Source organism: Phyllostomus hastatus, unplaced genomic scaffold (assembly GCF_019186645.2).
Source record: "Phyllostomus hastatus isolate PE091 unplaced genomic scaffold, TTU_PhHast_1.1 phas_scaffold_216, whole genome shotgun sequence".
In the NCBI taxonomy this organism is placed as follows: Eukaryota; Metazoa; Chordata; class Mammalia; order Chiroptera; family Phyllostomidae; genus Phyllostomus; species Phyllostomus hastatus.
Window position 1 is genome coordinate 16,686,772 of NW_025334018.1, and position 16,275 is coordinate 16,703,046.

Genomic DNA, 16,275 nt, shown 5'->3' on the forward strand with positions numbered 1-16,275 from the left:
GAATGACCACTGAGGTCCTAACCTCCATCTTTTGTACTGAAGTTTGATGTGTTTTTACCTGTTTTCTCTCTTCATGGCTAGGTTCTTGACATAACGATTTAGTTCTGGGTTTTTTTAAACACTAGGACCTAAAAAAGTTTTACAGCGATATTTTGCAACAAAGGATACGATTTGGAATCGTACATATGTATGCATGTATCTATGTCTGTGAATACACGTGGTCACGCGCCACGCAGCGCCGTTTCGGTCAGCAGCGGACCACTCAGACGGCAGTGCTCGCAAGCGGCTGTAATGGAGCTGGAACGTTCCCTCTGCCGGTGATGTCGTGGGCACCCCAGCGCGGTTCTGCAGCGGCTGCTCCTGTGTCGGGGGTGGGTCCTTGTCGTGGCCACACCTGCGGCGCCGCCGCCCCGGAGTCGGCCCTGCAGCCGCTCGGCGCGTGCCACGTCCTCCTCCGTGCTCGCGCTCGTCGGGCACTCCTCAGGGCCTGTCCCCGTCGGTGAGTGGCTCGTGGCTGTGTTTTTTCATGAAGCGAAGGGCCCACGTGTGGTAAAAAGAAGTTTATTTCTGAAGTCTCTTTTATAATGGCTTTGGCCTAAAAATATATTGAAAGTAGATTTTCTTGGGGGAGTAAACCTTTTTGTTTTTGTTTTTTAATGAGACTATATGACTTTACATGTTCAAGTACATTATTACAAGACAGCATAATTTCTCTCTACATTGACGATTAAGTATTTTAAAAATGCCATTGTCAATGAAGACTTTAAAAAACTTATCTGATCAAGGGGATTAAATTGTCCTCCAGGATTCCTTTAAGCTTCTACTTTCCAACACAGGTAACGAGAGCATAGGACAGGTCACCAAAGAACAGTCCCCAGCAGAAAGCACACGAGTGGACGAAGCACCTTGAGAGACACCACCACCCTGGAGCACGTGAGTGTCCCGAGTTCGCTCACACTGGACCACAGGGGTTAAATATTTACATCATTCTAAAACATCATAAGCTACATTACAGTGCTATCGTTTCTCCTTTTAAGGAAAAAGAAATAGGTTGAATTTCCTTTCAGTGTTCTGAAAGGAAATAGGGTCGCTTTTTAAAAATCTACCCATAGTAACTAGTGGTTTGCTTATTTTTTTCCTGAATTTTTAAAGTCTAGTGGATCATTGCTTCGCAAATAGTCCTTTAGCCCAAGGTCAGTGTCTCTGTTTTGATCTCTTTGTAAAAGAACTCTCTGTTCATCCATTCTTTTCGCCTGCGACCGCAGAATAAGGCTGAAAAAGTCCTCATCGGGTACCGTCGGCCCCTTGGCGGCGGCAGGTGGTGGAGCGCATCTCTGGTCGTCCAGCCTGGACCCCTGAGGACACACGGGAAGAGGTTAGGACACGCACGCTGTGGGGGGGGACAGCACCGAGCTGTGGGCGCGCCATTCACAGCAGGAAATGTAGCTTTAGACACTTCCTTTTTTTGCCTCTACCCAGAAATTTGCTTTATCTTTAGATCTGAAACCTAGCAGATTTTTTCCTTTAAATTGGCTTATATAACAAAGACCGTACAGAAGTAGAGCACAGCTTCGTGGCTTTGGAAGGACGGAGACAAAGGTCAGCTGTGTCCAGGCATGACAGTAGAGACTGGGACCTTGCAGGGACAGGTGCACCTCACCAGATCCTTGGCACTGCCTTCACATGGAACCCCTGCCCCCCCCACCCCCCGCCCCCGGCTGGCTCGCTCTTCTTCACCCCGCCTGCCACCGTTCTTGCTAACGGCCTTGTCCTCCAGCCACCCAGCACGCAGCCCTGCAGTTCCTAGACCTGCCCTCCTCTGGGGTTTTCCTTCTCCTGCCTCCCCCGTGAGGTCCCATGGGCACAGGCCAGACTGTCGTTCTCGATGACGGCGGCACCTTCAGAGTCAGGGTTTCACACGTCCCATGCCGACCCCGGCCTCCTGTTTCTCTGGTAGTCCAGTAAATCTCTTTAATTGTGACAAAAGAAATGTGACCCAAAAGGTACTGTCGTCACCATCTTTATGGGTACAGCTCCGTGGCGATGAGCACACTCACGTTGTGCAGTCCCTGCGCCCAGCCCAGCCCAGCCCACTCCGTGTGCCTCCGGGAGCCAGACGGCTGGGGCCGCCTCCTGAGCGGAGCGCAGTGGCGCTGTCCTTTGGTGACTGCTTGTGCCTCAGCACGTCCTCAAGGCCCGTCCACCTTGTAGCACGTGTCAGAATTTCCTGCATTTTAGGGCGGAAAAATACTCCATTCTGTTCACACCGGGTTTTACCCACGAATCTGTTGATGGACTCCCGGGTTCACATCCCTGCTTTTCATTTGTTTTGCGTGTGTATTCTGGAGTAGGATTGCTGGGTCACATGGTGGTTCTATTTTTAATTTCTTCAAGAACTGCCATCCTCTCCCCACAGCAGCCACACACCCTGTCACAGGCCCACACGCATTGGACACGGGGTGCGGCCTCTCCATATCCTCGCCGCCACGCCCCATCTCTCTGCTAGTCGCCATCCTGATGGTGTGAGGTGGTATATGGGGTAAAGATTTTATTTATTCATTTTTAGAGAAGGAGAGAAATATCGATGTGTGGTTGCCTCTCACATGCCCCATATTGGGGACCTGGCCTGCAACCCAGGCGTGTGCCCTGACTAGGAATCAAGCTGGCAACCCTTTGGTTCGCAGCCCGCACTCAATCCACTGGGCCACGCCAGCCAGGGCCCATATGGTTTGATCTTTGTTCCTCTAATGACCTGGGGAGGTAAATATCTTTTCCTATGTTTATTGGCCATTTGTAGATCTTTGAAGAAATGTCTTTTTGGGTTCTTTGCCCATTTTTGAATCAGATTATTTTGTTGACTTTTTGCAAGTCTGTATATTCTAGACTAGTCCTTTGCTAGTTACACTGTTTGCCGACATTCTCTGCAGCTGCCTTTTTACTGTGTCGGCAGTGTCCTTTGATGTACAGAAGCTTTACATCTTCACGAGTCCAGCTTGTCTTTTGTCCTTGTTACCTGTGCTTTAGTGACGTAACCAAGAAGTCACTGCCAGTCCCACACCATGCAGCTTCCCCTTATGTTCTCTTCAGAAGGTTTTATAGTTTAACTCTTACGTTTAGGTCTTTGATCCATTTTGAGTTAATTTTATGTATGGTGTCAGGTAAGGGTCCGGCTTCTGCAGGTGCACAGCCAGTGTCTGCCTCTGTTCCTGAGACTCCTTACCCACGAGTGGCCTGGGCACTGCTGTGAGAGCATTTGACCTTGTGTGTCCGGGCTCTGTCGTCTGTCCTCTCAGTCTGGAAGGCCGCCCCTGTGCCGCCCCTGCACTGCTCTGGCAGCTGGATCTTTGCAGTCAACTTGAAGTCGTGTGAGTCTTCCAACTGGGTGTTTCTTGCTCAAAACGTCTTTTGCTTATTTGGGTTCCCTGTGAATTCTAGGGTAGAGTTTTCTGTTTCTGTAAAAATGTCACCGAAATTTTGACATGGATTTCATTGACTCTGTAGATGACACTCTGGTGGTACTGACATTTTTGACAATATTATTAAGTCTTCCAACCCAGGAACACCAGTGTTAATTTACATAATTATTAATTTCAGAAATGTTCTGTAGTTTACATTGTACGAGGTCTTTTTTATTCTTTTTGCTGCTATTGTTAGTGGAACTCTTTTCCCCTTTGGACCAGTGTATATAGAAGCAACTGGTTTTCTGGATATTGACTTTGTATCTGTTTCTTAGTTCTAACAGGTTTTTTGGGGGGTGTGAAATCTTTAGGATTTTCTAGTACGACTGTCATCTCCGAACGAAGATAGTTAAAGATAGTTTTACTCTTTTCTTTCCTTTCTAGTTTAGATGGCTTTTGTGTTCCAGCCTGACTGCTCTGGGCAGAACTTGCAGGACCACATGGAGTAGAAGGGGCCATCCCTCCTGTCAGTGGTGGTCGAGAAAAAGCTTTCAGTCCTTTACCACTGATCATGACAACTGTGGGTGTCTGTTCAGTACCTTTTATTATGTTTAGTAGTTTCCTGACAGTGCTGGTTTGAGCGTCTTGATTGTGAATGTGCTGAGTTTTGTCAAATGCTTTTTCTGCATCAGTTGAGACGACCGGTGGTATTTTTTCCTTTCGCTCTATTAACGTGAATTACACTGATCGACTTCCACGTGTTGAATCATCCCCGCTTTCCAGGAATTAATCTCACCTGGTCACCTTTTACTATGCTGCTGGGCTGCTTGCTAGTAGTTTGTTGATTTCTGCATGTATGTAAAAAAGGGATATTGGTCAGTCATTTTCTTAGTGTCCTGTTAGTTTTGGGGTCAGGGCAATACACTGGCCTCATAGGAGGACTCCTAAGTCACAGGAAGTATTCCCTTCTCTCCAGTTTTTTTGTAGAGTTTGAGAAGCATTTGATATCAGTCCTCTAAATGTTTGATGGAACTCACCTGTGCAGGCATCGGGTCCAGAGCTTTTTCATCACTGACAGAATCACCTTACAGATCAGAGCCTGTTTCACACTGCTGAGTGATTTTCTGGGTTGGTTTTGTTTCTAGTTATCTGTCCATTTTATTGAGGTCATCCAGCTTGTTCATATATAATCATTGATAGTTTTCATTTCTGTAGAATCAGGAGTAATGTCCCCACTTTCTAATTTTAGTAATTTAAGCATTGTCTTTTCAAATAACCAGCATTTGTTTTCTCTTTTTCTATTCCTCCTCCTCAAGTTGTGAACTTCGGTTATAGGTCTAGTTTAGGACCTTTCTTTTTAATGTAAGCGTTTACATTTGTATATTTCTCCCTGAGCACTGCCTCCTGTAAGTCTTAGAGTATTAGGTTTTCTTTACTCTCTGGGTTTTCTAATTTCCAAAAATGTGAATTTTCTAGTTTTACTTTTGTTATTGCTTCTAAGTTCATCCTATTGTGGTCGGAGAAGATACTGTGTATGATATCTAAATACAGTCTATCCCATTGTATAGTGTTCTAATGTGTCTGTTAGGTACGGGGGTGTTAGCCTCCGGGGGTGTTAGTCTCCAACTATCGTCGTGGAGACTCCATCCCTGCTGCAGTTACGCCGATGGTCTGTGTCACTCCGAGGTATTTATTTGTCTCAGTATTTCTTGTCTTCAGTGGAATCACAGCTGTTTTTTCCTTTGACACATTTTATTTCCTTCTCCTTAGATTCTACATCACTACCTGGCACAGGCTATTCTGTTCTCCAGACAAAATACCAACCTTGAATAAATCTCTCTTTCCCTTTCCTTAAGCAGCTGGTTATGACTGGAGAAAAAATACACTATTGCACTGACCACACTTAACATCAGTGACCATTAACTTCAAGTGAGGCCTCAGCACAGGTTGGCAGTCCTGTTACTTTCAAGGGTCTGTATGCTGTCAGTTTCACAAAGTATCAACTATGTTGCACTTCCTTTTTTTTTAAGTCCCAGTTACAGCTCCACTTCTTCCTGTGCGGAGGAAATGAAAGCAGCCAGAGAGATTCCTACTTGCTCCCAGCGCTCCTGTGCGCACACACTCTGCTCCTCTGCACCCTCCGCAGACACGCCGCATGACCCCCCAAAGTAAGAAAACCCCTGTTCCCTGCCAGCTGATGATTCATTTCTCGCTTTCCTTCATGAGCACAATCCCTTGAAAACTACCTCCCCTCTTACACTGTCACTTTCTCAACCCTCTGTCCCTGTCGTGTCACTACAACAGAATCTTTCAGAGTTACCACATCTGAGAGCTCAGGCATCATCTTACTGGGCTTCCTAGCAGCATCTGACACAGCTGAACTGTCCTCCGAGAACCTGCTGCACTTGGCTTTACCGCCCTCGATCCTCCTCCAACTCGGCCTGAGGGCTGGCTTCCTGCCCTGGGCCCGCAGACTTGCGTCTTCTGGTGCCTCATCTGTTCCTCGGCCCGCATCTCGGCCCAGGGCTTCAGTACCAGCGATCTGCTGGCGACTTCTCTCGTGGGGTCAGGTGTTGATCGCCTTCTCAACTTGAATGTCTCCTCAGGTGAGCTTAATTCACATTTCTAAAGTAGAGCGTTGGCTTTTCTCCTCTACTTCTCCATGTCATTTCATGACACCCCTCACTCAGTGTTCAAGCCGAAAAGCTAGGAGTCACCCTTGGTTCTCACACCCACCGTCCAGCTGACGAGCAGGGTCTAGCCTCTCCATTGTAACTTCAGAACGGACCCCTCGTCAGACGACTTGTCACTACTGCCACCACTGTCTTTCCCCTGAATCAGTGCAAAAACCAGCGAGGAAACTAGTGCAGTGACACCCCTTGCCCCTTTCAAAACCAGCCGGGCAGTCAGCAGAGCCCTCGGGTGTCTCCCCCTCTCCTCCCCCTTGGTCACGCCACGGCAGTCATACTGAGCACCTTACCACTCCTTGAACCTGCTGATAAGCTTTGGGGACTTGCTGTCTCCTTGTGGAATGCTCTTCTCCATGGCTGCCCGCTTCACCTCATTCAGGTCTCTGTCTGAAGGTCAGTCTAGAAACGTCTTCTGAACCTACGTCAGACACTCCTCCAGCCACTACCCCTGTGCCTTGCTTTAATTTTCTTACAGAAGTATTTGACCTGACGTACAAACACACTGAATAATGCCTCTGGAGCTCCAGTGTCTGGAGTAATACCTAGGAGAGGTGTTCAGTAATTTTTTCTCGAATAGTTGCTATCCTCATGTCATCTTTTTATAAATGGGGTCAGGCAGAGGAAGTGTCTCCTTAGTGAAAATACTTATTTTTCTCTCCATGACCACACCGGTTAGCAGTCACTGAAACAGTTGAAATGTGAAGGCTGCCCACACGGGGCCCTCGTGAACTTGCTCACCAGCTGCTCCCGTGCCGTCTGCGAGCATGGCGGGGGGGGCGCCTTCAGTCTTTGCCCCTCACCAGCCCAGACCAGCAGCTGAGCCCTGTCAAGAATTCTAATACGGCCAAGGTTCCCCACAGCACCTAAGCCATACCCAGAGTGGTGAAAATATCCACATACCTGACATTTTACAAGGATGTCAAAGAAGTCTTCGTCGGGCTCTTTGCTGTCATCGGTCATCAGGTGGCCCAGGACTGACTGGTTGTTGTTCTGAGTGAGGCGGAGCCCCGGCAAGTTACTGACGCTGGCCCTCTGGTCGTCCAGGCGGCGGCTCTGGGAGCTGGCAAGGAGGTCCAGGAACTCATCCGTGTTGGGGGACACCACGGGGACAGACAGTGCTGGGAACCGGACAAACCATCTCAACGTTACACCCTGCTGTGCTCAGTCCCGCTGAGCCCTGCCACTGATGGGGAGCAGTGCACCCCGAGAGTCCCCAGCGATCCGTTTGGCGGTGGTTCAGGGATGTGCCTCCGAGACTCGGGCTGCGTACATAGCAGTTGCTTCCCAGGACGAGTGGGCCAGCACTCCTCACTCTCCTAGGAGCTGAGACAGGGAAATTTCAGGCTCCTATTCTAGGTCCTTCTAAGGCTCCGGCAGGCCTTAGCTGCAGCCTTAGGCAGAAGTTCCTCTTTAGGCCTTTTCTTCTGTCATCTAGACATGATGCATTTTACACCTAAGGTACGTAGAACTTTAATTTTTTTTCTTATTATGTGTTAGGGTTTTTTCCTCAGACCGGAAGAAATTAGGGAGGCAGTGTGATACAGTTAGTAGAGGGTGCACTGCACACGGAACACAGCTAAACTCAGGAAGTGACAGAAAACCTCGTTGGGACCTGTCCAGAGACCAGCGCTTCAGACACACCTGGAGGACTCGGGCTCAGTTACTGTGTCTCCTCAGACAGAACTGAATTCTCAGAGAACACAGGAAAGTCAGAGGGAACTCCTGGAATTGGGGTGAAGCATAGATAACTTACGTTTTAGCGCCCCTCGCGGGGGAGTGGGCCCACAGCTCCGCTCTTGCAGGCAGCACCTCTGGTCGTCCATCCGGTTGCTCTGAAATCGGCTTAGCAGGTCAAAGAACCCTTCGTCTCCAATAGTCTCTGCGCTGAGTTTCTGAAACATTGAGAGAAAAATCTAAATTCCAGCATTACCCTCAGATTATCAATGGAACAATACCTTGATATACTCAAATGCAAAATGGAAAGATTAAAAACAGACATTTACTTTCTAAAAAGAATACAAGATGGCAACATTATCAATAAAGAGATGTTTCAATCCAACAAGAAGCGTTTCTCATATCTTGGTTTTTACTCCATATATTTCTAAGGCTCAAGAAACGTCCGTCAGGTTCAGGGGCACCGTCTCAAATCCTGAGTGCGGTATGCAGCCACCACTGACTCAGCACACACCCCGGGCTCCGAGCTGCCCCCTCGCTTTGGTGCCATTGTCGAGTGGAGTGGGGTCATCTGAACACCAGCGCGGCCGACCCATGACAGCTGCTGGTGACGGGCTCACAGGCAGGGCGCACGGACAGCGTGGAGACACTGGACAAAGATGAGCCCCGGCCCGGCCGGGCCCAGACACCAGACAGAGCAGGACAGCGTGAGATTTCATCACGCTGCCCAGAGAACGGTGTGCACTTCAAAACGTGAGTTGTTTTTCTGGAGTTTTCCATGTAACACTTTCGGACTGCAGTTGACCACAGGTAACTGAAGTCTTGGAGAGCAAAACATGGATGAGGGAGGGACTGCCGTACTCACACACTTGAAAACTTATTTTCAATATACAACATACCCTCTGGGAGTTCGGAATTCGGTGCTCAATGGAGTTGCTGGCATCTTGGAGAACTTTAGCGGAGGAACTAGTTTTATATTTTTTCCCCTTCAATCTGTTGACAAAGAGGAGCTTTGCAGATGGTTTGGCAATGAGAGGTTTTTGTTTAGCAAGAATTTCGCTGTTCCAGTTCTGTACCTGCAAAATGATAAATGTAAATGTAAAGCAGGATGTGGAAAAAACACCAAAACTACCTCTGATTTCCTGTAACACTAACCTGCCATCCACTCATTTAGTCGTGGGGGGAGTGAGGCTTTGATCTTTTAATTCCTTCGTGCCAGGATATTTCACTGTTTTCAATAGCTTGTACCAGATATACTGTGGATTTCTCGTCATCAAAACAATACGGTGGCTTTTAAAAACATGATAAGAGCCCCACCGGCCTGTGTGGCTGTTTAGTGTCATCCCGCAACCCAGAAGGTTGCCGGTTCGATTCCCGGTCAGGGCATGTGCCTGGGTTGCGGGTTTGCTCCCTGGTCCAAGTGCATACAAGAGACAATGGATTGATGTTTCTCGCCTTCTCTTTCTCCCTCCCTTCCCCTCTCTAAAAATAAAACCTTAAGAACCTAAGAATAAGAAGGTTTGGCAAATCCCATAATACTGAAATTTAAATGACCAGAGAAAGAGTCAAAGTTTTATTCTGGATGTGAATTACTTAAAATATCTATTAAAACTGGAAATTTTGGCTGTATGTAAAAAATCGGTATGTACTCGGCCATAGAAAAGAACGGAATGCTGCCGCCTGTGATAGCGCGGACGGGCCTTGAGGGCAGGCAGTGTGACAACCGAAATAATTCAGACAGAAGACACCACCATGTGATCTCATGTGTGTGGAATGTAAAAAAAAAAAAGGCAAACCGTCCCCACGCTCACAGATGCAAAGAATAGACTGGTAGTTGCCAGAGGCGGGGGGGGGGGGGGCAGGTGAACGGGTAACGGGGGTCAGAAGGCGTGCACCTGCGGTGATGAGGGAGCTCAGTGACGGAGGCGGGCCGGGAGTAAACCAGCTCTCGCCACCAGCAGAACGTTCTGTGGTTACGGTGACAGTGTCAACTGTACTTACTGTGGTCATTGTGCAATGTGTACAATATCGAATCAGTGTTACACCTGAAACTAACATAACCTCAATTTTAAAAGAAGATCTTACATGGGGACGAGGGGCAAAAAAGTAGCACAAATATTATTTGAAAGCTACAAATCTCAGCAAGCATCCAAGTCTGTAAGTAGAGTATCCACAAATGAGAATCAACTGTACCTTAAAAATAAGATGAATTACTTTGTAATTTTATAAACTACCTCATTAAAGGTTACTGAAAATACTGTGACAGTTCAAGAAATTGAAAACGTAAAAACCGCCAACCTTTTCCGGCGTCAGCTTCATCAGCTCCATGTTCTCCATGCTGTGCCGGCGCCCGGACTTGGGGCGCGCGCCTGTGACAGAGCAGGTGACTGAGTGAAGCATCGAGACTTCAGAGACCACAGATTTAGTGTCACTGCATAATCTGTTACTGAATTTTGTTTTAGCCCTCACCCACCGACGTGCTCACTGATTTTAGAGAGAGGACGGGGGAAGAGGGAAACATCGATTGGTTGCCTCCCGTACACACCCCAACCAGGGACCAAATCCACAACCCAGGTACGTGCCTTGACGGGGGATCGAACCCACAACCTTTTGGTGCACGGATGACACTCCAACCAACCGAGCGACCTGGCCAGGGCTATTAATGAATTTTAAAGTCTGTTCACAAACCCTTATGGAAGGAGGAAAAGTACAAACATGATCTTTTAAGAGTAATAATTTTCCATACCAATAAAAATAGAATATGTACTCAAATTCTTCAATGTAAGGAGGTTACATTTTGGTTAGAAACTAGATTACTAACATTACCCCTTATTTAGAAAATCTGTTTTATAATAATTAGTTCCTAGCTTCTTAAAAGAACCCAGACAAACTGGAGAGTGGTACAAATAAGTGGAAACATTGGGAAAGGCTTTAGGCCTTCAATTTTGAGATAAGAAACAAAGTGACACCCCCAATACTGTATTACTACTTCAGAGTTACCCGTTCCCATTTTAAGATCTCAGTAGATGAAAGATTTGCTGCCAGTCAGGAAACATACTAAAAAGTTACTCCAGCCCTGGCTGGTGTGGCTCAGTGGATTGAGCTCCGGCCTGTGAACCAAAGGGTCCCCAGTTTGATTCCCAGTCAGGGCACATGCCTGGGTTGTGGGCCAGGTCCCCAGTGGTCTCCCTTCCTTGAGGGAGAGAGAGAAGGGAGGGAGGGAGAAGGAGAGAAACGTGTCTCGTTTGCCATCCTTACACACCCTGACCTGTGACTGAGCCTGCGACACCCCACCAACCGAGGCAGACGGGCCAGGGACCCCTTCACGTCTGACAAGACCTTTTGCATTAGAGTGCATTTTATCTGATGTTAATAAGCTGTATGAGCTTTCTTTTGATTAGTTTTTCCTAGTAAGTGGTGTATCTTTTTCTATCCTTTTCAGGAGTACGATGTTCTTACATTATTTAGAAACTTCTTGTGCAGTAGTTGGATTTTACTTCTTCTGGCCTGACACCCCCACCCTTCACATGGAACGCCTGCATTTACAGAATGAAGGACACATGTGGGCGTCTGGGCTGGTTCCCCTTCACCGTGTTGACGGTGAGTTACAGCAATCCCCCGGTGTTCGGCCCGCTTGCATTTCTGTGTAGTGCGTGTGCACTGTTGGGTCTGGTTGGCTGGTCCCTTGTTTAGAGGTCCTGCCTCTGTGAGCATGAGTGAAGGCCGGCTCACAGTTCACCGCTCTTGTCTGGTTTGGATGTCAAGGTTGCACTGTCCTAGGAGGACTGAGAAAGTGTCCCCACTGTCCAGTGGGCCTTGCCCGCTGTCTGCCTGGTCAGGTACCGTGCTGGTGGGAGGTTTCTCCACCATCCCATCTCAACCAGGAGGCTTTTTTAGTTTTGGTAACTTGTTTTTCTAGAAATTGTCCATTTCTCCCCGGTTTTCAAGTATCCTTTTTAGAAAATTATTCAGGATAATCTCTTATCCTTTAAATCTCTGGCTGCATCTATATCATGTCCACTCCTCTCCCTTTTCCTGAATAATCTTGCTGTAGATCTGTTAGTCTTTCTAAAGAACCAGACTGGGGGTTCTAAGAGGTCTCCTGAATCTTGTTTTGATTTCATTCCTTTGTGTTAGTAAACGGCTGGGCTTCCTGTGTTGCATCCTCTCTCTGAACGTGGTGCACGTGAGGGGGCTGATTCAATGTGAAACCTAAGGATGGAAACGCTGAGTTTTGAGGACCTGCTACTCACTGTGCACGCTGTTGTCGATTTCGACGTTTTCAGACACGGCCGAATTGTCTGTGCTGTAGCTCAGGCCGAGCACCATCTGCAGGTCTGAGAGGTTCAGCCGCGCCGTCAGCTCCCCGCTCCTGTCCCCGACCTGCAACCACAGACGATCCTGCTTTAGCGTGCAGACAGAGAATGTTGTGAGCCTACCACTGAATAAAAGTAGTTACACTGGAATTGAGACTATGAATGAAATAGTTTTTTTTAAAGGAGAATGAAAAGGGAAGTTTCTAAAATATGATAGGACAGCTAATTATATTCTATCATCAGTTCTTCAAATATTAGATGGCTCTTTATCTCTGTGGTCTAATAATGTGGTTCTTTTGTGACACATTAACTTGGCATTATAGGAATTAAACCTCCTCAGACTATTTCTATACTGTGTTAATAATTAACATTTATTCATTAAATCAGCACATTATCCTAGGGATATATATATATATATATATATATATATATATACACACACATAATGTCTCATCCGTGTAATGATCTGCAAGGTAAACAGTCCCATTTTACAGATGAGAGAAGTGAGGCTCAGAAGGGTTTCCAAGAGCAAACAGAGAGCAGGTGGCAGGACTTGACTCCAAGCTGTGTTTTCCTACGGCCATGGGGACATGGGGGTAGGGTGGGGGGCAGAGGCCAGGGGTCTTCCATTCCCCGGCGCCTGGCCTCACCATGCGCAAACCTGATGCCCAGAGAAAAACACCTAACAAACTCATTGCTCAGCCGTCTGGGAGCAACCCAGAGGAGTCACAGGGTGGCCCCCCTGCTGACTGTGAGTCATGGTAGCACAGACACCAGCTTCTCAGCTTCCTACCTCTCTTGAAATCTCCAAGTGCTTTTCAGCAAAGTGCATGGCTTGGTCGTGGTTTCCTAGGGCTGTGTACGCGTTCCCCAGACTCCAGCACGCTCTTCCTTCACCGATCCTACAGGACGATCCAAGGATATGCAGGTGTCTGAAGGAGGTCTCGTGGGGGGCGGGTCAAGGCCACCCAGCATTACTCAGAGGTACAGACGATGCTCTGCATTTACTTGGTATTAGATATAAGGAACCTACTATGACAGTACTAGAGACTCGAGAACCCCCAGAACAAGCATTAAAACTCCCCCTTGTGCACAGGCATGCGCTGTAACCTAATGAAGTCTCAGGGGCAGGTCTGCTAGCTCGGGCACCCCGTTGCCTCTCCCGGCAGCCCCAGGGTGACCTTCAACTGTGCTTGACCACCGTCGGGGGAGAGAACCCACTCCCGCAGGCCATGCACGCACAGCTGTGGAGGGAAGGTCTCCTTCGTGCTGAGCTAGAGTCCAGTGTTCTAAAGCAGGCGACTCGGGCGAGCAGCCTGCGTGTGTGTGTGTGTGTGTGTGTGTGTGTGCGCGCTGTCTCTGTACAGGGCAAGGAAGGAGTTAGCCACCAACAGTAAACGTCAGAAGACTCGTAAGAAACTCAGGTCTTCTCGCTTCTCTTTCAAACGGGGAACTGGACACAGTGGACACTTGTTCCTGCCGGCAGCCAGGGCGAGGAGCGGCTGTCCCTGTCACGTCAGACCACATGTTCCCCCCCCCCAGTGTCATGCTGAGCAAATGAATCGGGGGGACCTCTGGGGCTATGGAGCCGGTGACCTATGTCCCAATCTGGGTCTGAGGCCACACAGAGGCAGGCTGGCCTCTAACACACGCTGGCCCGCAGACGAACAGAGAGGCTGTCAGTGACACGGTGACACAGAGGAAATTCCTTGAAAAAGAAAAAGAGAGAACGCACGCACATACACAGACTTCGTGAAAGACAGAGCAAGAACTCCAGGACCCAAACGGTGCCCCCGTGTGGCGCCACTCACCTGTCCTTCAGCTCCTGAGCAATGGCCAGGTGCTTCAGGTGGTAGTCGATGGCCTTCTCGTAGTCCTGCAGCAAGGTGTGCGTGTTGCCGAGGCTGTAGCAGGACTGCGCCTCCACGGCTCTGTCCTTCAGCTGCCGGGCCAGCAGCAGCGTCTTTCTGAAGGAGAAATTCACTCACCTGAGAGTCCTTTCATTTTTGGCTAGAACCGTAAAGGAACACTCTCACTCTTCCGACCACCCTGCACTTCCTCCACTGCTTCCAGGCAAGAGGGAGAGGTGCCTTTGGGACACTCGAAGCAAACCGGCCTCCATGATTAGTCTGCGAGGCCTGTGCGCTTTCCAGAGGAAAGGAGTGAGGACGCACGAGGCCGACTGCTTCTCGCGAACACGGTGGTGTTAACGCGGAAGAAAACATCCCCTGCCGCGGTGGCAGCGACTCGGCGTCAGGGAGACGCTGTTCGCAGAGCTCTCCTTTTAATCCTGCTGCCGCCTTTACGTGTCGTCAGAATCTAAATTACTGAGTTAAAGCTCGTATTTGTAGGCTGTTAGTCACCAGTTGAGGAAAAATACTAAGTACGAGATTTAAACATTGACTGAATTCTGCCGAATGCACGTGGAACCGTCGGTGAGAAACCGGGCGGCAGTGCGGCAGCTGAGAGCTGGACGTGCTGGGTCCACCCCCACGGAGCTCCTGGCCGGGCGAGGTCTCCCACGTGGGAGACGGGCAGACACCTCCCGGGGCGCTGGGAGGGTCAGGTGACTCGGTACGCACAGTGCTAGGGAAGGCAATCTGCTCAAGCTTAGTACTGTTTTGTTATCATCAGTGCTCATGCCTACAAATGTTTTTTTTTTTAAGACTTTTTATTTTTAGAGAGGGGAGAAGGAAGGGGGAGAGAAATCTCGAGAGGGAGCGGAACATCAATGGGAGAGAGAAGCATCGATGAACTGCCTCTCACACGCCCCCAGCTGTGGACTGAACCCACAACGCAGGCGTGTGCTCTGGCCAGAAATCGAACCAGCGACCTTGTGGTCTGCAGGCCGATGCCAACCCACTGAGCCACCCTGTGAGGCCTTATAAATGCTTATGGATCCAATAATGTAAACGACTCTTTGGTCCGGAGTATTTCCTCATGGGCCGCAAACCCCACTAATCAGGCTGCTCTCCAAGCACTCTGGGATGGCCAGACCAGGCCCTAAGCTTAGGTGGTCTGAGCTCCGCTGCCCACTATGGCTCGGAGTCTGCAGATGGACCGGAAGGAATGCCGGCGGGGTCGGGGCGGGGGGGTCCTAAGACGGGCAGAGAAGTCAGGGCTCACTGGGCAGACGAGGGCATGTTTGGGTTACCAGGCGTTTTCATGGCCCCTCTGCAAGTTGGGTGGGGGAAAAAAGCATGTAAATATACATACTACACAGGCTAAACAAGTTAAGAATTTCACTCAGTTTTAAAGGTAAAAAGTAGTCAAATATAAAGGGGTCGTACCGCAGCTACGCAACCTCGGGTACAGTGATGTTCATGGAGCGCTGTGCCGGGCGCCACACCAAGTGAGGGCGTACGTGTTCTCCCGGCCCGCCCGCCCCAGGCCCCCACAGCAGGGTGCCGACATCTCCCTTCACAGGAGCGGACACCGAGGGCCGGGAGCCCAGGGTCCGGCTGCTCACGTACAGCCAAGGGCTGGTCTGAGACCTGCCTCAGGCCTAACGGGTGTGCGCAACCACTCACTCCACATTCATCTACAGAAGCATGGGACTGACTTGTAGTACTCAGAGGCCATCTCAAATTCACCGAGAAATATGTATGCGTTCCCAAGATTGCTGTACGCTCTTCTTTCCGCTGCCTTGTCCCCGAATTCCTTTGCAATAAGGAGGCGCTGCAAGAGGAAACACGGATCAGACACAGCTGTGATGCGCGAAGAGCTGCCCCCCCCAACCCCTGCTCATGGCGCAGGGCACGCACCTGCTCATGCGCTATGACCGCGTCCCTGAAGTTGCCGAGGAGGTAGTGCGTGTTCCCCAGGTTCCCAAAGGCGCGCCCCTGGGCGGCGCGGTCGCCCAGCGCCGTCACCAGCGAGAGGTTTTCCCTGTGCGGTGTGGTGACAGAAGGGTGCAGAAAAGACAGGTCAGGGGTCAGGGGTTTGTGGACTAGATTCACAAACTAAGTCCTTTTATAAAAACACTTTCAGATAAGCCCGCAGCCACATTTTAAAGACGGGTCTGTGAGGGAGGGCGGCCATCGGAATGGGCTGAAGGTTCCCACCCAGGGTCAAGGGCGGATTGATCTCGAAACCCCATGGGGGGAACTGAGGCAACTGTAATTGAGCAACAAGAAAAAATGAAAGGAAAGAAACCCCTAAGCTAAGAAATTCTGTGAAATTCTCTTAATAAGGGAC

At 49.2% G+C, this 16,275-nt stretch overlaps 1 protein-coding gene across 5 annotated transcripts in view; it reads right to left on the reverse strand.

The window, feature by feature from the left end:
* Positions 1-505: 505 nt before the first annotated feature.
* Positions 506-16,275, reverse strand: part of GPSM2 (G protein signaling modulator 2) — a 41,670-nt gene continuing 25,900 nt past the window's right edge. For 4 of the 5 annotated variants that reach the window (XM_045816534.1, XM_045816536.1, XM_045816533.1 and 1 more), the window contains 10 exons: positions 15,843-15,966; positions 15,641-15,756; positions 13,890-14,045; positions 12,872-12,980; positions 12,016-12,145; positions 10,061-10,131; positions 8,662-8,838; positions 7,842-7,980; positions 6,989-7,206; positions 506-1,355 (listed from right to left, as the gene is read on the reverse strand). In XM_045816534.1, coding sequence (XP_045672490.1) covers positions 1,128-1,355; positions 6,989-7,206; positions 7,842-7,980; positions 8,662-8,838; positions 10,061-10,131; positions 12,016-12,145; positions 12,872-12,980; positions 13,890-14,045; positions 15,641-15,756; positions 15,843-15,966 — 1,468 coding nt within the window. In that variant the 3' untranslated portion in view covers positions 506-1,127. Of the gene's footprint in view, positions 1,356-3,791; positions 4,247-6,988; positions 7,207-7,841; positions 7,981-8,661; positions 8,839-10,060; positions 10,132-12,015; positions 12,146-12,871; positions 12,981-13,889; positions 14,046-15,640; positions 15,757-15,842; positions 15,967-16,275 lie in introns of those variants that run through there. The other variant, XM_045816538.1, reaches the window with a different exon arrangement.